We start from the raw sequence: 18,128 nt of genomic DNA on the forward strand, positions 1-18,128 counted from the left end.
TAGTCCTAAAGTTATGTTATTGCTGATGTCCTGTAGTCCAGTTCATGTCTTCTACTTTTGTTTCTGTTTCTGCTGTAGTCCTAAAGCCCTGTTCATGATGTAGACTGGTTTCATCTGTAGACCTAAAGTCCTGTTCATGATGTAGACTGGTTTCATCTGTAGACCTAAAGTCCTGTTCATCATGTAGACTGGTTTCATATGTAGATCTAAAGTCCTGTTCATGATGTAGACTGATTTGATCTGTAGTCCTAAAGTTCTGTTCATGACGTAGACCAGTTTCATCTGTAGTCCTTAAGTCTTGTTCATGATGTAGATCAGTTTTATTAGTGATCCTGAAGTCCTGTTTATGATGTAGACTGGTTTCATCTATAGTCCTAAAGTCCTGTTCATAATGTAGACTGGTTTCCTCTGTAGTCCTAAAGTCCTGTTCATGATGAATTCTGGTTTAATATGTAGTCCTAAAGTTCTGTTCATAAAGTAGAGTGGATTCATCTGTTGTCCTAAAGTTCTGTTCGTGATGTAGACCAGTTTAATCTGTAGTTTTAAAGTTCTGTTCACAATGTAGACCGGATTTATCTGTAGTCCTAAAGTCCTATCCTTATTTAGTACCTCAGAATAGAGAAGAGTTTCAGTGTCTTCCAGAGTGCAGAATACATAAAGCTAAACTAAAGTCTATTAAATCGAAAGAATCCTATAGTCCTGTAGTTTCACACTCAGAAACAGAATCATGTTATTGGCTATAATAAAGCAGTCCTAATATCCTGTTCGTGATGTAGACTGGTTTCATCTGTAGTCCTGAAGTCCTGTTCATGATGTAGACTGATTTCATCTGTAGTCCTAAAGTCCTGTTCATGATGTAGACTGGTTTTATTTGTAGCCTGAAGTGATGTTTCTGCTGTAGGCCTGAAGTCCGGTTCATGTTTTATCTGTAAACCTAAAGTCCTGTTCCTAATGTAGTCTTGTAGTCCAGTTTATGCCTTGTTCCTGCGTTCTTATTTCTGCTGAAGCCCTAAAGACCTATATATGATGTAGACTGGTTTTATCTGTAGACCTGAAATCCTGTTAATGATGTAGATTGGTTTCATCTGTATTCCTTAAGTCTTGTTCATGATGTAGACCAGTTTAATCTGTAGTTTTAAAGTTCTGCTCACAATGTAGACTGGTTTTATCTGTAGTCCTAAAGTCGTGTTCTTGCAGATGTCCTGTAGTCCAGTTTATGTCTTATTTCTGTGTTCCAGTTTCTTCTGTAGTCCTAAAGTCCTGTTCATGATGTAGACTGGTTTCATCTGTAGTCCTAAAGTTCTGTTCATGATGTAGACCAGTTTAATCTGTAGTTTTAAAGTTCTGGTCACAATGTAGACTGGTTTTATCTGTAGTTCCTAAGGTCCTGTTCTTGCAGATGTCCTGTAGTCCAGTTCATGTCTTATTTCTGTGATCCAGTTTCTTCTGTACTCCTAAAGTCCTGTTCATGATGTAGACCGGTTTTATCTGTATGTTCCTCCAGTTTATAGAATTAATCCATAATGTTTGCTTTACTCAAATATATACCTTTAAATAGTAAAACCAGAGAAACTGATGATTTTGAAGTGGTCTCCACAAACATTTGGGCATGTAGTGTTTTAGAAAATGTGGCCAAATCTTTCATTACCTGCTTTAGTCTGAACTGCACTGGATGCTTGGCTGGCTATTTTTGCAACAGGAAAACAGGTACAGGTCATCATCTAATGGCTGTTCAGATAGCTGCCTCTCAGCACACACACACACACACACACACACTACACTCTCAAATACACACCGTCACACACTTACTACACACTCTCACAAATGTCCTCTCTAGCCCCCCCATCCCCTTCACACATAAGCTCTTTCCAACAATCCCCTACACACTCTGGCAGTCCTTTCCAGTCCTGTAACACACACCTGTCCCTCTCTCCCTCTCTCTTTCTCTCTTGATCAGTTCTTTCTCTCTCTATTTGGGGCAGCTGTACACTCTCTCGCTGGTTGACTGGCTGAGATGGATAGACACAGTTCATACTCTGGATGACCCCTGTCTCAAAAATCCCCATCTACTTGGTATCGGTGAAACCATTGCAACCTGCAATCTAAAAAAAAATGTAAATCTCTGTAAAAACTCTGTAGCATTGTGTCTTGTGCTTCTTACGATGGTGTCCTTTTATTAAAAGAATGTAACCTTACGTTTCATAGAGATTTTTGTGTGATCTGCAACTATAGAAAACGTTTGGTTGAGTTTTTTTCAGGAGGGTTTCCAGTTATAAATCCAAAGATTCACATACTTTTTTCTACATTTGTGTGGTATTAGTTTAAGCAGACTGTGTTTGTCTATTGTTGTGACTAAGATGAAGATCAGAACACATTTATGGACCAATTTATGCAGAAATCCAAGTAAATCCCAAAGGGTTCACATACTTTTTCTTGCAGCTGTAAACGTTAGATCACACAAACCCTCCCAGTCTATATTGGTATTGTTGTGATTTATTGCTCTGATCACTGACCTTGCGTGTAAAGATGTTAAAGGTGTTGTGTTGAATTCAGTACCCCCGCCAGGAAAAGCACCCCCTCTCGGGAGCATGCACTCAAGTCTTCTTTGCTTTAACTTTACTTAGAAAAAGGAAATACCCAAGATACTGTACTAAGCTAGGCTAACTCTTAAGAAATAAGGAAAAAGAGGGGGTGCTTTTCCTGGCGGGGGTGCAGATTTTGGCACGCTTTCAAAATAAAAGTTTATTTTAAAACAATTTTAGCCTTTTCTGCTTGTATATTTTTTGGTTCCTACACTGATGTGTGGGTTGACTGTGCTGTTCTTGCTGTGTGTTGCTTTTCTCAGAGTCGGACGTGGCTGATTTTGACGGCAGGAGCTCGCTGCTGTACCGGTTCAACCAGAAGTCCATGAGCACGGTGAAGGACGTCATCTCTCTGCAGTTTAAGAGCCAGAGGGCCGACGGAGTTCTGGTCCACGGTGAGGGTCAGCGAGGGGATTATATCACGCTGGAGCTCCACCGGGGCAGCCTGGCCCTCCATATTAACCTAGGTATGTGCGGAAATCGTCAAAGCAAGCTCTTGAAATAGCAGCAGTATGTGTTCAGAAAAGTAAGGGCCACTGGTTGCAAAAACTTATTAATACAATACTGAGCTGTTAAATTGGCTGTAAAGAAGATTATTAATCTGGATGGCAGAGGATCATCTCCATTGATGAGTTAATTTATCTACAGCAATAGGGTTTGCGTATCTGCTGTAATAAGTGTATAACTCTATAGTAAAATAGTTTATTTATCTAAAAAAATATATATATAGTGCAAGGACTTAATTTGTTCACTGCTAAAACATGAAAAGCATAAAATACCTCGCAAACACCAATAAAACACTCGCACAAACCAATAAAACACTTACACATGCCAACCAAGCACTTAGGCACACCAATGAAACACTCGCAAACACAAATAAAACACTTTCACAAACCAATGAAACTCTTACACAAATCAACCAAGCGCTTATGCACAACAATAAGACACTTGCACACCAGTGAAGCATTCACAAACACCTATAAAACACTCGCACAAACCAATAAAACTCTTACACACACCAACCAAGCACTTAGGCACACCAATAAAATAGTTTCAGACCAGTGAAGCACTCACAAACACCTATAAAACACTCGCAAACACCAATAAAACACTCGTACAAACCAATAAAACACTTACACACGCCAACCAAGCACTTAGGCACACCAATGAAACACTCGCAAACCCAAATAAAACACTCTCACAAACCAATGAAACTCTTATACACACCTACCAAGTGCTTAGGCCCACCAATAAAACACTTGCACACCAGTGAAGCACTCGCAAACACCAATAAAACACTTACACACGCCAACCAAGCACTTAGGCACACCAATAAAACACTTGCAAACACCAATAAAACACTCGCACAAACCAATAAAACTCTTACACGCACCAACCAAGCAAAAAAGCACTTCCACACCAATAAAACACTCACAAACACCAATATAACACTTGTGCACACCTATGAAACACTCCAGGTAACACTCATTTATACCAGTGATACACTTGAGCACACTAATAAAACACTCACGTACATATATGTAACACTACTGTAAAGAAGCAGGGTGATGGAGTGAGCCGTTTGACATCACCGAACTGTAAAGGTGATAAATTTCAAAATCAATCAAATCTGTACCATTAATGAATCTGTTTCTGAATAAACACCTCCATCTACTGAGACGATAGAAATGAGGAAAAGGTGATTAAAATGGAAGAAAAACACTCAATACTCCATCTTTCATTAGAACAGACCAACTTCTTCATCTTTACTGTCAGAGGAGATAATGAGCGCACACACACACACACACACACACACACACACACACACACACACCGGGTCTAATCACAATCCCTCTGGGGCTAATTATGGATGGCAAAGAGTGAATCTGTAACAGTGTCAGTTATCGTCCTGTTACACACGCCTACATACACAAACGCACACACACACACACACACACACACACACACACATGCAAACACACACACACACACACAGGCCCACAGGCACACAATACAGTTCTAGAAGCTCTGTAGAAAAGGAAGGACATTACAGAAAGGCATCCACTAAAAAAAACACGCTTAACACTAATAAAACTCTTACACACAACCAACCAAGCACTTAGGCACACCAATAAAACACTTGCACACCAGTAAAACACTCACAAACACCAATAAAATACTTAAACAAACCAATAAAACTCTTACACACACCAACCAAGCACTTAGGCACAACAATAAGATACTTGTACACCAGTGAAGCACTCGCAAACACCAATAAAACACTTCCACAACCCAATACACCTCTTACACACTCCAACCAAGCACTTAGGCACACCAATTAAACACATGCACATCAGTGAAACACTCACACACACAAATAAAACTCTCACAAAAAACAATAAAACACTTACACACACTAACCAAGCACTTAGGCACACCAATAAAACACTTCCACACCACTGAAACACTTACAAACACCAATAAAACACTCACACAACCCAATACACCTCTTACACACTCCAACCAAGCACTTAGGCACACCAATTAAACACATGCACACCAGTGAAGCACTCACAAACACCAATAAAACACTCACACAACCCAATAAACCTCTTACACACACCAACCAAGCACTTAGGCACACCAATAAAACACTTGCACTAACCAATAAAACTCTTACATACAACAATCAAGCACTTAGGCACAACAATAAAACACTTACACACCAGTGAAACACTTGCTCACCAATAAAACACTTGTGCACACCTATGAAACACACCAGGTAATACTCATTTATACCAGTGATACATCTATGTAACACTACTGTACACACATCAATGAAACCGATGCACACCAATTAAATACTCAAACACACCAATGAAACACTCACACACCAAATAAACACTCGTGCACACTAATTAAACACTCATGTACACCAATAAAGCTCTCTCACACACCAAATAAACACTTGTGTACACTAATGAAATCCTCATGCACACCGATGAAACACTCTCAGACACTAAATAAACATTTGTACATGCTAATAAAAGCCTGGTGCATGTCAACGAAACAGTTGTGCACATCAGTGAGACACTCACACACATCTAATAAACCCTTCTGCACACAAAGGAAACACACATACAGACCAAATAAACACTCATGCACACCAAATGAACACTCACTCACACCAATAGGGCAGTTGCGCAGACTGATCAAACACTTGTGCACATTAATAAAACACCCACACACAGTGATGCACATTTGCATTCACCAGTGATACAATCGTAAACACCAGTGACTGATACACTCATATACACCAATACACAAAACACTCTATAAACACACATCTATAAAGCAGGGCAAAAAGGCACTTTTGCACACAAAAGAAGCAGTTGAAAAGATAAAACTGATAAAACACTTGTGAAACACTCATTTCTCTCTCTCTCTCTTTCTCTCTCTCTCTTTCTCTGTGTGTGATGCAGATGATGCTAAACTGCACCCCAGCAGTGGTCATGTGTCTGTTTCTCTGGGCAGTCTGCTGGATGATCAGCACTGGCACTCAGTTCTGATCGAGCGTTTTAACAAGCAGATTAACTTCACTGTGGACAGACTGACCCGACACGTACGGACAGGAGGCCTGGGAGACTCGCTGGAGGTCGATTACGAGGTGAGCGTGTGAAAGTGGTCAGTTTAACAGACTGTAATACCCTAATGGAAAAGTAGAGGATGCTCTATAATGCTCTATAATGTTCATATGATCTACAAGTTCATTCTGACAGACTGTAATACACTAATGAAAGGGTAGGGGATGCTCTATAATGTTCTATAATGTCCAAACGACCTACATGTTTATCCTGACAGACTGTAATACACTACTGAAAGGTTAGGGGACGCTCTATAATGCTGTATCACGTTTATATGAACTAGATATTCATTCTGACTGACATTAATACACTAATGAAAGGGTAAAGGGTGCGCTATAATGGTCTGTAATGTTCATATGACCTACACATTCATACTGACAGACTGTAATACACTAAAAAAATAGTACGGAGTGCCCTAGGATGCGTTATAATGTTTATATGACCTACATGTTCATTCTGACAGACTGTGATACCCTACCGGAAGGGTACGGGATGCTCTAAAATTATCTATGATGTATATATGATCTAGATGTTTATTCTGACAGACTTCAATACACTAATGGAGGGGTAAGGGATGCTCTATAATGCTCCTTAATGTTTATATGACCCTCATGTTCATACTGACAGACTGCAATACACTGCTGAAAGGTTAGGGGACGCTCTATAATGCTGTATCCGTTTATATGAACTAGATATTCACTCTGACAGACATTGATACACTAATGAAAGGGTAGAGGATGCTCTATAATGCTGTATAATGTCCATATGGCCTACACATTCATTCTGACAGATTGCAATACACTACTGGAAGTGTAGGGGATGCTATATAATGCTTTATAATGTTTTTTTTATGACCTACACATTCATTCTAAAAGGTTGTAATACACTGGAATAGAATAGAATGCTCTATAATGCTCTATAATATTGATCAGACTTACAGTTTCATTCTGACAGACTGTAATAAACTACATAAAGCCTTGCAACACTCTATGGTGCTCTATAACATTCACATCAATGTTTTAATGGATTTAATAATAATTTGTGATTTCTCAGAAATTGATTATCGTGTCTACCTTGACCTAATGTTCTGAAAGTTTCTTGCTGTGTTTGTTTTACAAAGCTCAGCTTTGGAGGAATCCCCCTGCCTGGAAAACCAGGAACGTTTCTGCGGAAAAACTTCCACGGATGCATGGAGAACCTCTACTACAATGGGGTTAATGTTATTGACCTGGCCAAGCGGAAGAAACCACAGATCTACAGCGTGGTGAGTGTCCAATAAGTGCTCTACCACACTTACTGTATTAACAACAAAATAATGCACCAAAAAGGAGCTGTAGGTTCCGGGGTGGTGGCATTCTGACAGCCTGTAATGCACTAAAGAAAGGGTGGGGGATGCTCTATAATGTTCATATGATCTACACAGTCACACTAAATAAAGGGTAGGGGGTGCTCTATAAAGCTCTATTATGTTTATATGACCTACATGTTCATTCTGACAGACTGTAATACACATCAGATGGGATGAAGGCATGTCTACCAGTCAGCGATCTCTCACCAAGAGGTCCACTAGCCGAAATAGGCCGCACTACACTGTAGCACTGTATCATAGCATGCAGCACTGAGATTACTGTTCCAGATGAGCACTGCGGTCCTCCAGCTGCTGTAAAGTTGTTCACTCAGGTTCTTTCTGGACTCTGAGGCTGATGGGGACCGGATGAGAACCGTGGGGTGCTGTTAAGTGAGTGGCACGGCTGAATATTGATCAGTGCTGTAGTTGCTGAACTCCTGCCGAGAGCCGCCTAATTACTCTGTTTATAAAAAGCTCAGTGATCACAAACACCCAGAGAGCTGGATGACACAGAAAAAACAGAGATAAACACTGAAAGACCTTAATGAGGAGAACTAAAAAAATCATAGTGGATATTAATATTATTAGAGCTTCTTCATTCTGGATATTAATATTTTCAGAGCTTCTTCATTCTGGATATTAATGTTATTAGAGCTTCTTCATTCTGGATATTAATATTATTAGAGCTTCTTCATTCTGGATATTAATGTTATTAGAGCTTCTTCATTCTGGATATTAATATTATTAGAGCTTCTTCATTCTGGATATTAATGTTATTAGAACTTCATTCTGGATATTAATGTTATTAGAGCTTCTTCATTCTGGATATTAATGTTATTAGAGCTTCTTCATTCTGGATATTAATGTTATTAGAGCTTATTTTTTCTGGATATTAATATTATTAGAGCTTCTTCATTCTGGATTTTACTGTTATTAGAACTTAATTCTGGATATTAATGTTATTAGAGCTTTTTCTTTATGGATATTAATAATATTTGATCTTCATTCTGAAATCTTCATGTTGTTTTTATTGTTCTGAGACCCTTCTTTTGTTCAGGCTTGAGTGTGAAGTATCTGTATTGTTCTGTAGGTCATGTTGATGACTGAATGAACTGTATGGTCTGTCAGGTTCTGTTCGGCTGCTCTTAATCAGGGCGTCAGTGCCGCTTCCTCCGCATGGTGGACGTATATCTCTCAGCTGAGCGAGGCGTGTTGTTGGAGGGGGTGGTCGCCCAGACTTCCTGCGGGGTTTTAGCGAGAGAAATGTGTGATTTCTTCAGCCTTTTTCTCCCTTTCTCTCAATTACAGAGCGTTTGCAACTGTGTGGCTAATGGATGGGGCCCGCGGGGGTCTTTGGAGCCCAATTAGTGTGAGGCGGCGAGGCGTGGTGGCTCCGTCTGAGCCAGCGATCATAGCGGGGGAGTGCGGCCTGAGAGAATGACTAAGGCAGGGACGGTGAGGATCAGATAATGGGGAAATATTTCATGGCTGAGAGATTATAAAGAGTCCTCCTGCTTCAGCACTATCAGAGGCTAAGCTGTGGAGATCAGCATCAGTAAAAAGAGTTTTCTTGCTGTCATTTCTGTGTGTAATAGTCTGCGAGCTCAACAAGGATTCCAGGGTAACTTCTAAGCAACTGAAGGCCTCTCTTACATTCACTATTGTTAATGTTTATGAGCCCTCTATCGAAACACTGAACAACAATGCTCATCTGCAGGTTTCTAAAGATCATGTGAACAAAGCCCCAAGGCTATTGGAGGAGTCCTTTAGAAATTTCTATAAGCTTATATTCAGATTTTTGGCCTGAGAGAAAGACTAAGGCAGGGACAATGAGGATCACTAAAGAGTCCTTCTGCTTTTAGCAATATCAGAGGCTAAGCTGTAGAGATATAGCATCAGTAAAGAGTTTTCTTGCTGTGATTTCTGTGTCTAATAGTCTGCGAGGTCAACAAGGATTCCAGGGTAACTTCTAAGCAACTGAAGGCCTCTCTTACATTCACTATTGTTAATGTTCATGAGCCCACCATCAGGAGAACACTGAAAACAATGGTTTTGCTCTCCAAAAAGAACATTGCTGCTCGTCTGCAGGTTCCTAAATATCATGTGAACAAAGCCCCAAGGCTTTTGTAGGAACCCTTAAGAAATTTCTATATATCTATAGTCAAATTTTCAGCCTGAGAGAAAGACTAAGGCAGGGACAGTGAGGATCAGATAATGGGCAAATATTTAAGGGCTGAGAGATTCAGCAATATCAGAGGCTAAGCTGTAGAGATATAGCATCAGTGAAAAGCGTTTTCTTGCTGTGATTTCTGTGTCTAATAGTCTGCGAGGTCAACAAGGATTCCAGGGTAACTTCTAAGCAACTGAAGGCCTCTCTTACATTGGCTAATGTCAATGTTCATGAGCCCACTATCGAAATATTGAACAACAATGCTCGTCTACAGGTTTCTAAAGTTCATGTGAACAAAGCCCCAAGGCTATTGAAGTCTTTAGAAATGTCTATATTCAGATTTTCAGCCTATCCAACACTGTCCAACACTGAACAACAATGGTGTCCATGGCAGGTTTGCGAGGAGAAAGCCACTGCTCTCCAAAAAGGACATTGCTGCTTGTCTGGAGTTCATGTGAACAAAGCCCCAAGGCTATTGGAGACTTTAGAAATGTCTATATGTCTATATTCAGATCTTCAGCCTGAGAGAAAGACTAAGGCAGGGACGTTGAGGATCAGATAATGGAGAAATATTTCATGGCTGAGAGATTCAGCAATATCAGAGACTAAGCAACTAAGCTGTAGAGCTATACCATCAGTAAAAAGAGTTTTCTTGCTGTGATTTCTGTGTCTAATAGTCTGCGAGGTCAACGAGGAGCCCAGGGTTACCTCTCTTACATTGGCTAATGTCCATGTTCATGAGCTCACCATCAAAACACTGAACAACAATGCTCACCAATGCTCGTCTGTAGGTTTCTAAAGATCGTGTGAACAAAGCTCCAAGGCTTTTTGAGAACCCCTTTAGAAATGTCTATATGTTTATAGTCAGATTTTCAGCCTGAGAGAATGACTAAGGCAGGGATGGTGAGGATCAGATAATGGGGAAATATTTAATGGCTGAGAGATTATAAAAGATTATTACCCTAAAGAGCCCAGGGTAACTTCAAAGCAACTGAAGGCCTCTCTTACATTGTCTAACGTTAATGTTCATGAGACCATCAACTAACTGCTAACTGGCCTCCCGGCCTGTGTAGCAAAGCCACTCCAGATGATCCAGAATGCAGCAACACATCTGGTCTTCAACCAGCCAAAACGGGCACATGTCACCCCACTGCTCATTGAGCTCCATTGGCTACCAGTTGATGCTCGCATCAAATTTAAAGCTCTTGCAATCGCCTACAAGGTGAAGACAGAACAGCTCCTTCCTACATGCGCTGATCACTCCTGAAGGCTTCCGCCCCATCCCGGCCGCTGCACTCCTCTAATGAACGTCGCCTCGCTTTACCAAACAAACACTCACACAAAGCAATTCAGACTGTTCTCATACAGAGTTCCCCAATGGAGGAACAAACTACCTTCCACTACCAGATCAGGAGAATCTCTCGCTATCTTTAATAAACTCCTGAAGACAGAGCTCTTCAAAGAGCACTTACTCTCCTAACACCTCTAACTAACTACCTTCTACTACCAGATCAGGAGAATCTCTCGCTATCTTTAATAATAAACTCTTGAAGACAGAGCTCTTCAAAGAGCACTTACTCTCCTAACACCTCTAACTAACTACCTTCTACTATCAGATCAGGAGAATCTCTCACTATCTTTAATAAACTCCTGAAGACAGAGCTCTTCAAAGAGCACTTACTCTCCTAACACCTCTAACACACTAACTACTTCTAACCTCATTTCCTTCTTCCCCTCCTTCACTTCTCTATCCCTTAACTTCAATTCTACTTTTGTACTTGACTATTATAAGTCGCTTTGGACAAAAGCGTCTGCCCAACGTAATGTAATGTAAAAAAAAAACATCAACAGGAGAACACTAAACAACAATGGTGTGCATGGCAGGTTTGCAAAGAGAAGGCCGCTGCTTTCCAAAATGAACATTGCTGCTTGTCTGGAGTTTGCTAAAGATCATCTGAACAAAGCCCCAATTTTCTATATATCTATAGTTAAATTTTCAGCCTGAGAGAATGACTAAGGCAGGGATGGTGAGGATCAGATAATGGGGAAATATTTCATGGCTGAGAGATTATAAAGAGTCCTCCTGCTTCAGCAGTATCAGAGGCTAAGCTGTAGAGATATACCACCAGTAAAAATAGTTTTCTTGCCGTGATTTCTTCAAAGCAACTTAAAAAAAAACATCTAAAACATCTAAAAAATGGGTCTTCATGGCTCTGTACTTGAGACCTGAAGTCTATATAGTCAGATTAGATCCAGCATCCTTCATTCTTTCGTACAAGTAAAGTAACTAACACAGTCGGCTAACTGTGTTTATATTCTCAGTTGTTGGCAGATGCCTGACCTCTGATAAACAGAAACTGTGATGGTCTAATATGTGTTAAACTACTTTCTGCATACGACCAAAAACATAATTAGATTTTCACACAAGTCCCAAAAGCAGGTAAAAAGAACCCTGGTAAATGTTGGTGTAATAGCCGGTGTGGTCACCAAGGACCCCAGGGTAGCTTCTAAGCAACTGAAGGCCTCTCTCTTACATTGGCAAGTGTTATTGTTCATGAGCCCACCCTCAGACTGAAGAACCTAAAACTAGATAGAAAAAGTAGAACCCAGTAAAAATTGAGACAGAAATATTGTCCTTGATTATTTATTGAATCGAATGAGGACCTTTCAGATTATCAGTTAGTTTGAAGACGAAATTAGAGTTGTTGTTTTTTTTCAATAAATGGAAAGACAATCAGGTGTCAGTGGGCGGAGCCTGTTTTATTTTTTATTTAAAGAACAGGGTTCTATTAAAGTCTTGTGGAAGTGTCTCATGGCACAAACAAAGGAGATTTCTGTTTATTCGGCTATAAAAGATTCCAAAACCATCTCTAACAGAATTCTGTTGTGATTTATCCAATATATATACGGTATATATATATATATATATATATATATATATATATATATATATATATATATATATATATATATATATATATATATATATATATATATTTTTTTTTTTTTTTTTTTTTTTAAAGGTTTTCCTGGCTGTTCTAATTTATTGCCATAACTGTATGTCGAAACTCTACAGTAACACTCTGCTACAGCCGTGTTAAATCTACTGTGTGTTGGGTAGTGGAGTGAGCTGATTGGAGTCAGAGGTGGTGGTCTGTCTGGAGGTTGTATCACTGAACTTTCCCCCGCACACAGCAGTGTTATTGGACACGTCTGCCTCCATAATCAGCCCTGTTACCATGGAGATCCGAAGTCCCCCAGACCCTGACATCTGACTTTGGTCTGGCCACTGAAAAGCTGTTCGAGAGAAATGAGCAAAACTTTGTTTGTTTTGGTACAAGAGTGTGGAGAGGCTTCTCTGTGGGAGCAAACACAGCTGAGAGCTTCGGTGTTCCTTCCCCTTCATCTTCAACACAGGGTTTAAACTTTCAGCTTCTGTAGAGTTTCTACTGAAGTGGACCAGAACCAATGGAAATCCACCAGACAAAAAGAGAAAAAAACTCTTCACAGGAACCTCCAAGTCTTCAAACACCTGGGGCTGAACCGACATGAGGCTTTCTAGGAAAAAACAAAATCAAAGACTCGAAGCAGTGTTAATTTGATTTAGTTTTAGTCATAGTCTTGTGACGAAAACGGCATTTCGTTTTAGTCACAATTCAGTCATGTGAAATGTTTTTAGTCTAGTTAATCATAAGAATGTAGTCAACTAAATCTACAGTCAGTTTAGTCAACTAAAATGTGAAGGGTGTATACGTAAATGCTTTTTCATCTGTTCCCTTGAATTATTAACTATACATTTTGTTACCAATGAGCCAGGTGTTGCACCCCCACTGAGGTCACTCTCACCTCAGTTTTAGCTCCTGCACACCTGCGTTCTATTGTTCATTACTCTGTGTATATATATTGGCGTCTCACCTGGATTCTGGTGCGACGTCTTGTCTGGTTTACCTTGCATTTCGAAGCGTTTATATACTCTGTCTATCCTGGTTACTGTATCCTTGCTCACGTTTTTTGACTCTGATTTTTCGGTTTGCCCCTGTCTGCTACTGTCTGCCTGGATTTTGTTTTTGTTGGAAAATAAACCTGCTTTTGGATCCTTACCCTGGTTTCGTGTGACACATTTATACGAAAGGACACATTTATTAACCAATTGTGTAATATTATTAATGTTTGAATGTAAAATATATTTGTATTTATATATGATTTAACATATAATATTATTGTAGGTGTTTGACTGTAAATATTTTAAATTTAAAATTTTGTTCTAAAAACAAACCGAACCGTGTGAAAATCGGGTAAAAAAAAGAGTTGTGAATATTATAATGGTATTAATTCCTTTCGGAAGGAAAGTTTTGACATGCCCACACCCGCCCACACCTTTCGACACGCCCACACCTTTCGACACGCCCACAACTCCAGTCTGCAGAGACCTATACTTGTCTCCACTTACACTAAAGTAGTAGTAGAGATTTGATCTCTTCCTAACTGGTCCCTACCTTTCACAAAACTAAGTCGGTTCTGATTGGATGTCCTCATTGGCAAGAATTTTCGTCTCTTTTTTATTTGTTGACGGAAATGTGAGGTTTTTTTTTATCATCGTTTTTGTACTCAAAAGGAACTTAAAGGCAGTTACTTAAAGGGAATGCCAACGATAACAACGACACATTGACACGCCCTTAATTCAGCTGCGTGATGCAAAGTTGACAAGTGTGCTTTAAATTAAACTTGATTAACTGTTCACAGTAACAGTCATTTTGACCAGGGGTGCCTAAACTTTAGCCTGCCTCTGTAAGCTGTATGCTTATCCATTAATTTACCCATATATTTGTTTATCTACTAGTAGCATTGTAGTGGATGCAGAATCCACCGGGAATTGGAACGGCAATCGGTCCATTACGGGTTTTAGTTTTTAGTTTTATTTTTTGTATGATATATAATGTATAATATTTCTGTTGGTCCATTCATCAAGCAGTGTTCAGAGCATGTTAAAGGACAGCTGGTGTTCTCCAAACACAAGCTCCTACATCCACCACCTGTGGTTCAGGGTCTAATGAGAGTCGTATGCTGGGAAGTTTTCTTACATCATTTTTTGCTTTCTGTGTGTGTGTGTGTGTGTGTGTTCTTTCAGGGCAATGTGACCTTCTCCTGCTCGGAGCCGGCAGCAGTGTCGGCCACCTTCCTGAGCTCCAGCGGCAGCTTCCTGCAGCTCCCTGCGGACCCCGGGGACCCTGTGGGCGAGGCGGAGGGTGAGGATGAGGGAGCGTCCGGCGGATGGTCAGCCGGATTTCAGTTCCGGACGTGGAACCGAGAAGGGCTCCTGCTGTGGATCGGCCTGCAGGGGGCGGAGCGACTGCTGCTGCTGCTCGCTGATGGACAACTCCGCCTGTCACATCACAGATCAGCTGTGCAGAGCGCAGAGATAACTGTTGGTGAGTATGTGCGGTGGGGGGTTGGCGGGGGGTCCCTTTAAGGCCCTTTAACAAAAGCAATGAAATGATTCTGTATAGAATTAAGACAATATCCACAATTAAGTCCTTAAAATTTGTCTGATCTCTTCAATTGGCCATTTTTACAATTACAGTGGTCTGGAAAAAAAGTGTTTGCCCCTTCATGATTTCTTATGTTTAACATAAGAAATCATGTTTGTTTTATTCTATAAACTACAGACAACATTCCTGTCAAATTGCAAATAGAACTATTCTCATTTAATACATTTATTTACAGAAAAAATTTAAAAAGATGCAGAGCTTTTAGACCTCAAATAATGCAAAAAAAAAAAAAAAAAGAAAACCCCGCAAAGTTCACAATCATAAAGTTTTTAGTTTAAGCTTAGAAATCAGTATTGGGTGGAATAACCCTGTTTTTTAATAACAGTTTTAATGCATCGTGGCATGCTCTCCTCCACCAGTCTTACACACTGCTTTTGGATAACTTTATGCCTTTACTCCTGTTGCAAAAATTCAACCAGTTCAGTTTGGTGGTTTGATGGCTTGTGATCATCCATCTTCCTCTTGATTATATTATAGAGGTCTTCAATTTGGTAAAATCAAGAGATCAGAAACTCATCTTTTTTTTTTTAGAAACAATGACGACAAAATGATAATCACAAAAATGCAGCATTTTTTATATTTACTTTAGCTTTTATTTGATTGCAGTCAGTTTGCACCCAAGATATCTCATGTTTTCTCTGGTCAACGAAATTTAATTTGGTAGTATACATCCATTCTTGCATTCTAAGCCTGCAAAGCCGTTTAAAGTTTGGCAAGTAATGATGAACAGAAAAATAAGTAGTGATGTGATTTTGAGATCAAGTCAACATCCATATAAGTTAAAATCTTAAATATTCTGCCTTAAAGACAATGTTTTTCAAAGACGTCCATGCATTTTCAGAAAGTCAATGCAAAACCACATGCTGCATAGGCCGGTCACGATAAGATTTTTTTTTGTGGACGATATATTATCCCAGAAATTATAGCGCTACACCATATTTTTATTTGGGTAATTTTATAACTATTAAATGTCTTTGACATAATAATAATAATATAATAGCATAAAAAACAATTTTACACATTTTAAAGATGACAGAATTTGAATTAATCGTTTATTATAATTAGTTTGGGAATTATATACTTTTTTCTTCACCTACTGTACTTTAGTCCACACTGTAGTTATTGAAGCATGACTGGCTAAAATACTGTTCACTATTATATGTGTGAACAAACGTACAAATAAACACAATAGACGATATCACTATTATCAAAATTGTCCAAAATTATTGAGGTCACGTTCATTTATCGTACGATAAATCGATATTGCAATTATTGTGACAGGCCTCATTTTGCACGCATTATGCATTGTTTGCAAGAGGAGTAAAACACAAAAAACACCTGAAACTATTCTAGCATTTGAATGGTTCTATGAGTTGAGAGCATGGATCTCTAAAAATAGAAATATTTCTCTGACTGACAGACCCATCAGACCTATAACCCGTGTCCAAAGCCACATCATATAAGTGCAGTCATGCAGTGATTGATGTGTTGTGTGCACGCTAGGCTAGCATGTTATCCCCGGATGCTAACATGCTTCTGTGTTCCCCAGGCCAGGGTCTGAGTGACGGCCAGTGGCACTCGGTGTCGGTAAGTCTGAAGGGTCTCCAGGCGTCCGTTTCCGTGGACAGCGAGCCGGCGTCCAGCATGCTGCTTGGAGATCAGGCTCAGCCTGGGAGCACCGTGCTGATCGGAGGTAAGACTGTACACTCTAACCCCTCACATTTTCATTAAATAATTGATTAAAGTATTTTTTGCACCATAAGGCGCATTTAAAATTCTTTAATTTTCACAAAAATCATCAGTGTGTCTTATAATCTGGTGCGCCTTATGTATGAATTCTACCAGTCAGGTTGTAAGGAGCAGTAAAGCCTCTCTATTAAAGCACAGCATTATACAGGAGCTTTAGTGAAGTTTCTCTAGCACCAAGGTTGGAGCAGTATTAGCATTAGCCGCTAACTGTGCTAAGCGCTAGCTCTTTTCCCCATTCAGAGGTGAGTATTATCAGTCTGCAGCATACTTCTAACCCCAGCTAGCACTGCTGGAGCAGAATTAGCATTAGCCGCTAACTGCGCTAAGCGCTAGCTCTTTTCCCCGTTCAGAGATTAGTATTATCAGTCTGCAGCCTACTTCTAACCCTGGCTAGCACTGCTGGAGCAGCAATAGCATTACCTGCTAACCAAGCTAAGCGCTAGCTCTTTCCCCGTTCAGAGGTGAGTATTATCAGCCTGCAGCCTACTTCTAACCCTGGCTAGCGCTGCTGGAGCAGAATTAGCATTACCCACTAACCGTGCTAAGCAATAGCTCTTCCCCCGTTCAGAGGTGAGTATTATCGGCCTGCAGCCTACTTCTAACCCTGGCTAGCGCTGCTGGAGCAACAATAGCATTACCTGCTAATCGCACTAAGTGCTAGCTTTTTTGTTATTCAGACATAAGTATTTTCAGCCTGTAGCCTGCTGTTAACCCCAGCTAGTACTGCTGGAGCAGCATTAGCATTGCCCACTAACCGTGCTAAGCGCTAGCTCTTTAGTCATTCAGACATAAGTATTATTAGCCTGTAGCTCACTTTTAACCCTGGCTAGCACTGCTGGAGCAGAATTAGCATTACCTGCTAATCGCACTAAGTGCTAGCTCTTTAGTCATTCAGAGGTGAATATTATTGGCCTGTAGTCTGCATGTTTACCCTGTTAAAACGAGCTACGTGGGACGAAACCGCTAGCTAATTTCGCCCTGGCTTACCAGAACACTCAGGGTTTCTCAATGTAGTGCTGTTGTGCGGCATTAGCCACTAAATGTGGCTAGTGCTAGTGGTTATGCTAATGCTAATGTTGCTACACC

At 40.0% G+C, this 18,128-nt stretch overlaps 1 protein-coding gene across 1 annotated transcript in view; it reads left to right on the forward strand.

The window, feature by feature from the left end:
* Positions 1-18,128, forward strand: part of cntnap5b (contactin associated protein family member 5b) — a 149,712-nt gene that overhangs the window by 75,352 nt on the left and 56,232 nt on the right. The window contains exons 5-9 of the mRNA XM_049471072.1: positions 2,846-3,049; positions 6,065-6,249; positions 7,347-7,490; positions 14,873-15,173; positions 16,843-16,986. Coding sequence (XP_049327029.1) covers positions 2,846-3,049; positions 6,065-6,249; positions 7,347-7,490; positions 14,873-15,173; positions 16,843-16,986 — 978 coding nt within the window. The remainder of the gene's footprint in view (positions 1-2,845; positions 3,050-6,064; positions 6,250-7,346; positions 7,491-14,872; positions 15,174-16,842; positions 16,987-18,128) is intronic.

The sequence above is a fragment of the Astyanax mexicanus genome, chromosome 23 (assembly GCF_023375975.1).
Source record: "Astyanax mexicanus isolate ESR-SI-001 chromosome 23, AstMex3_surface, whole genome shotgun sequence".
Lineage (NCBI taxonomy): Eukaryota > Metazoa > Chordata > Actinopteri > Characiformes > Acestrorhamphidae > Astyanax > Astyanax mexicanus.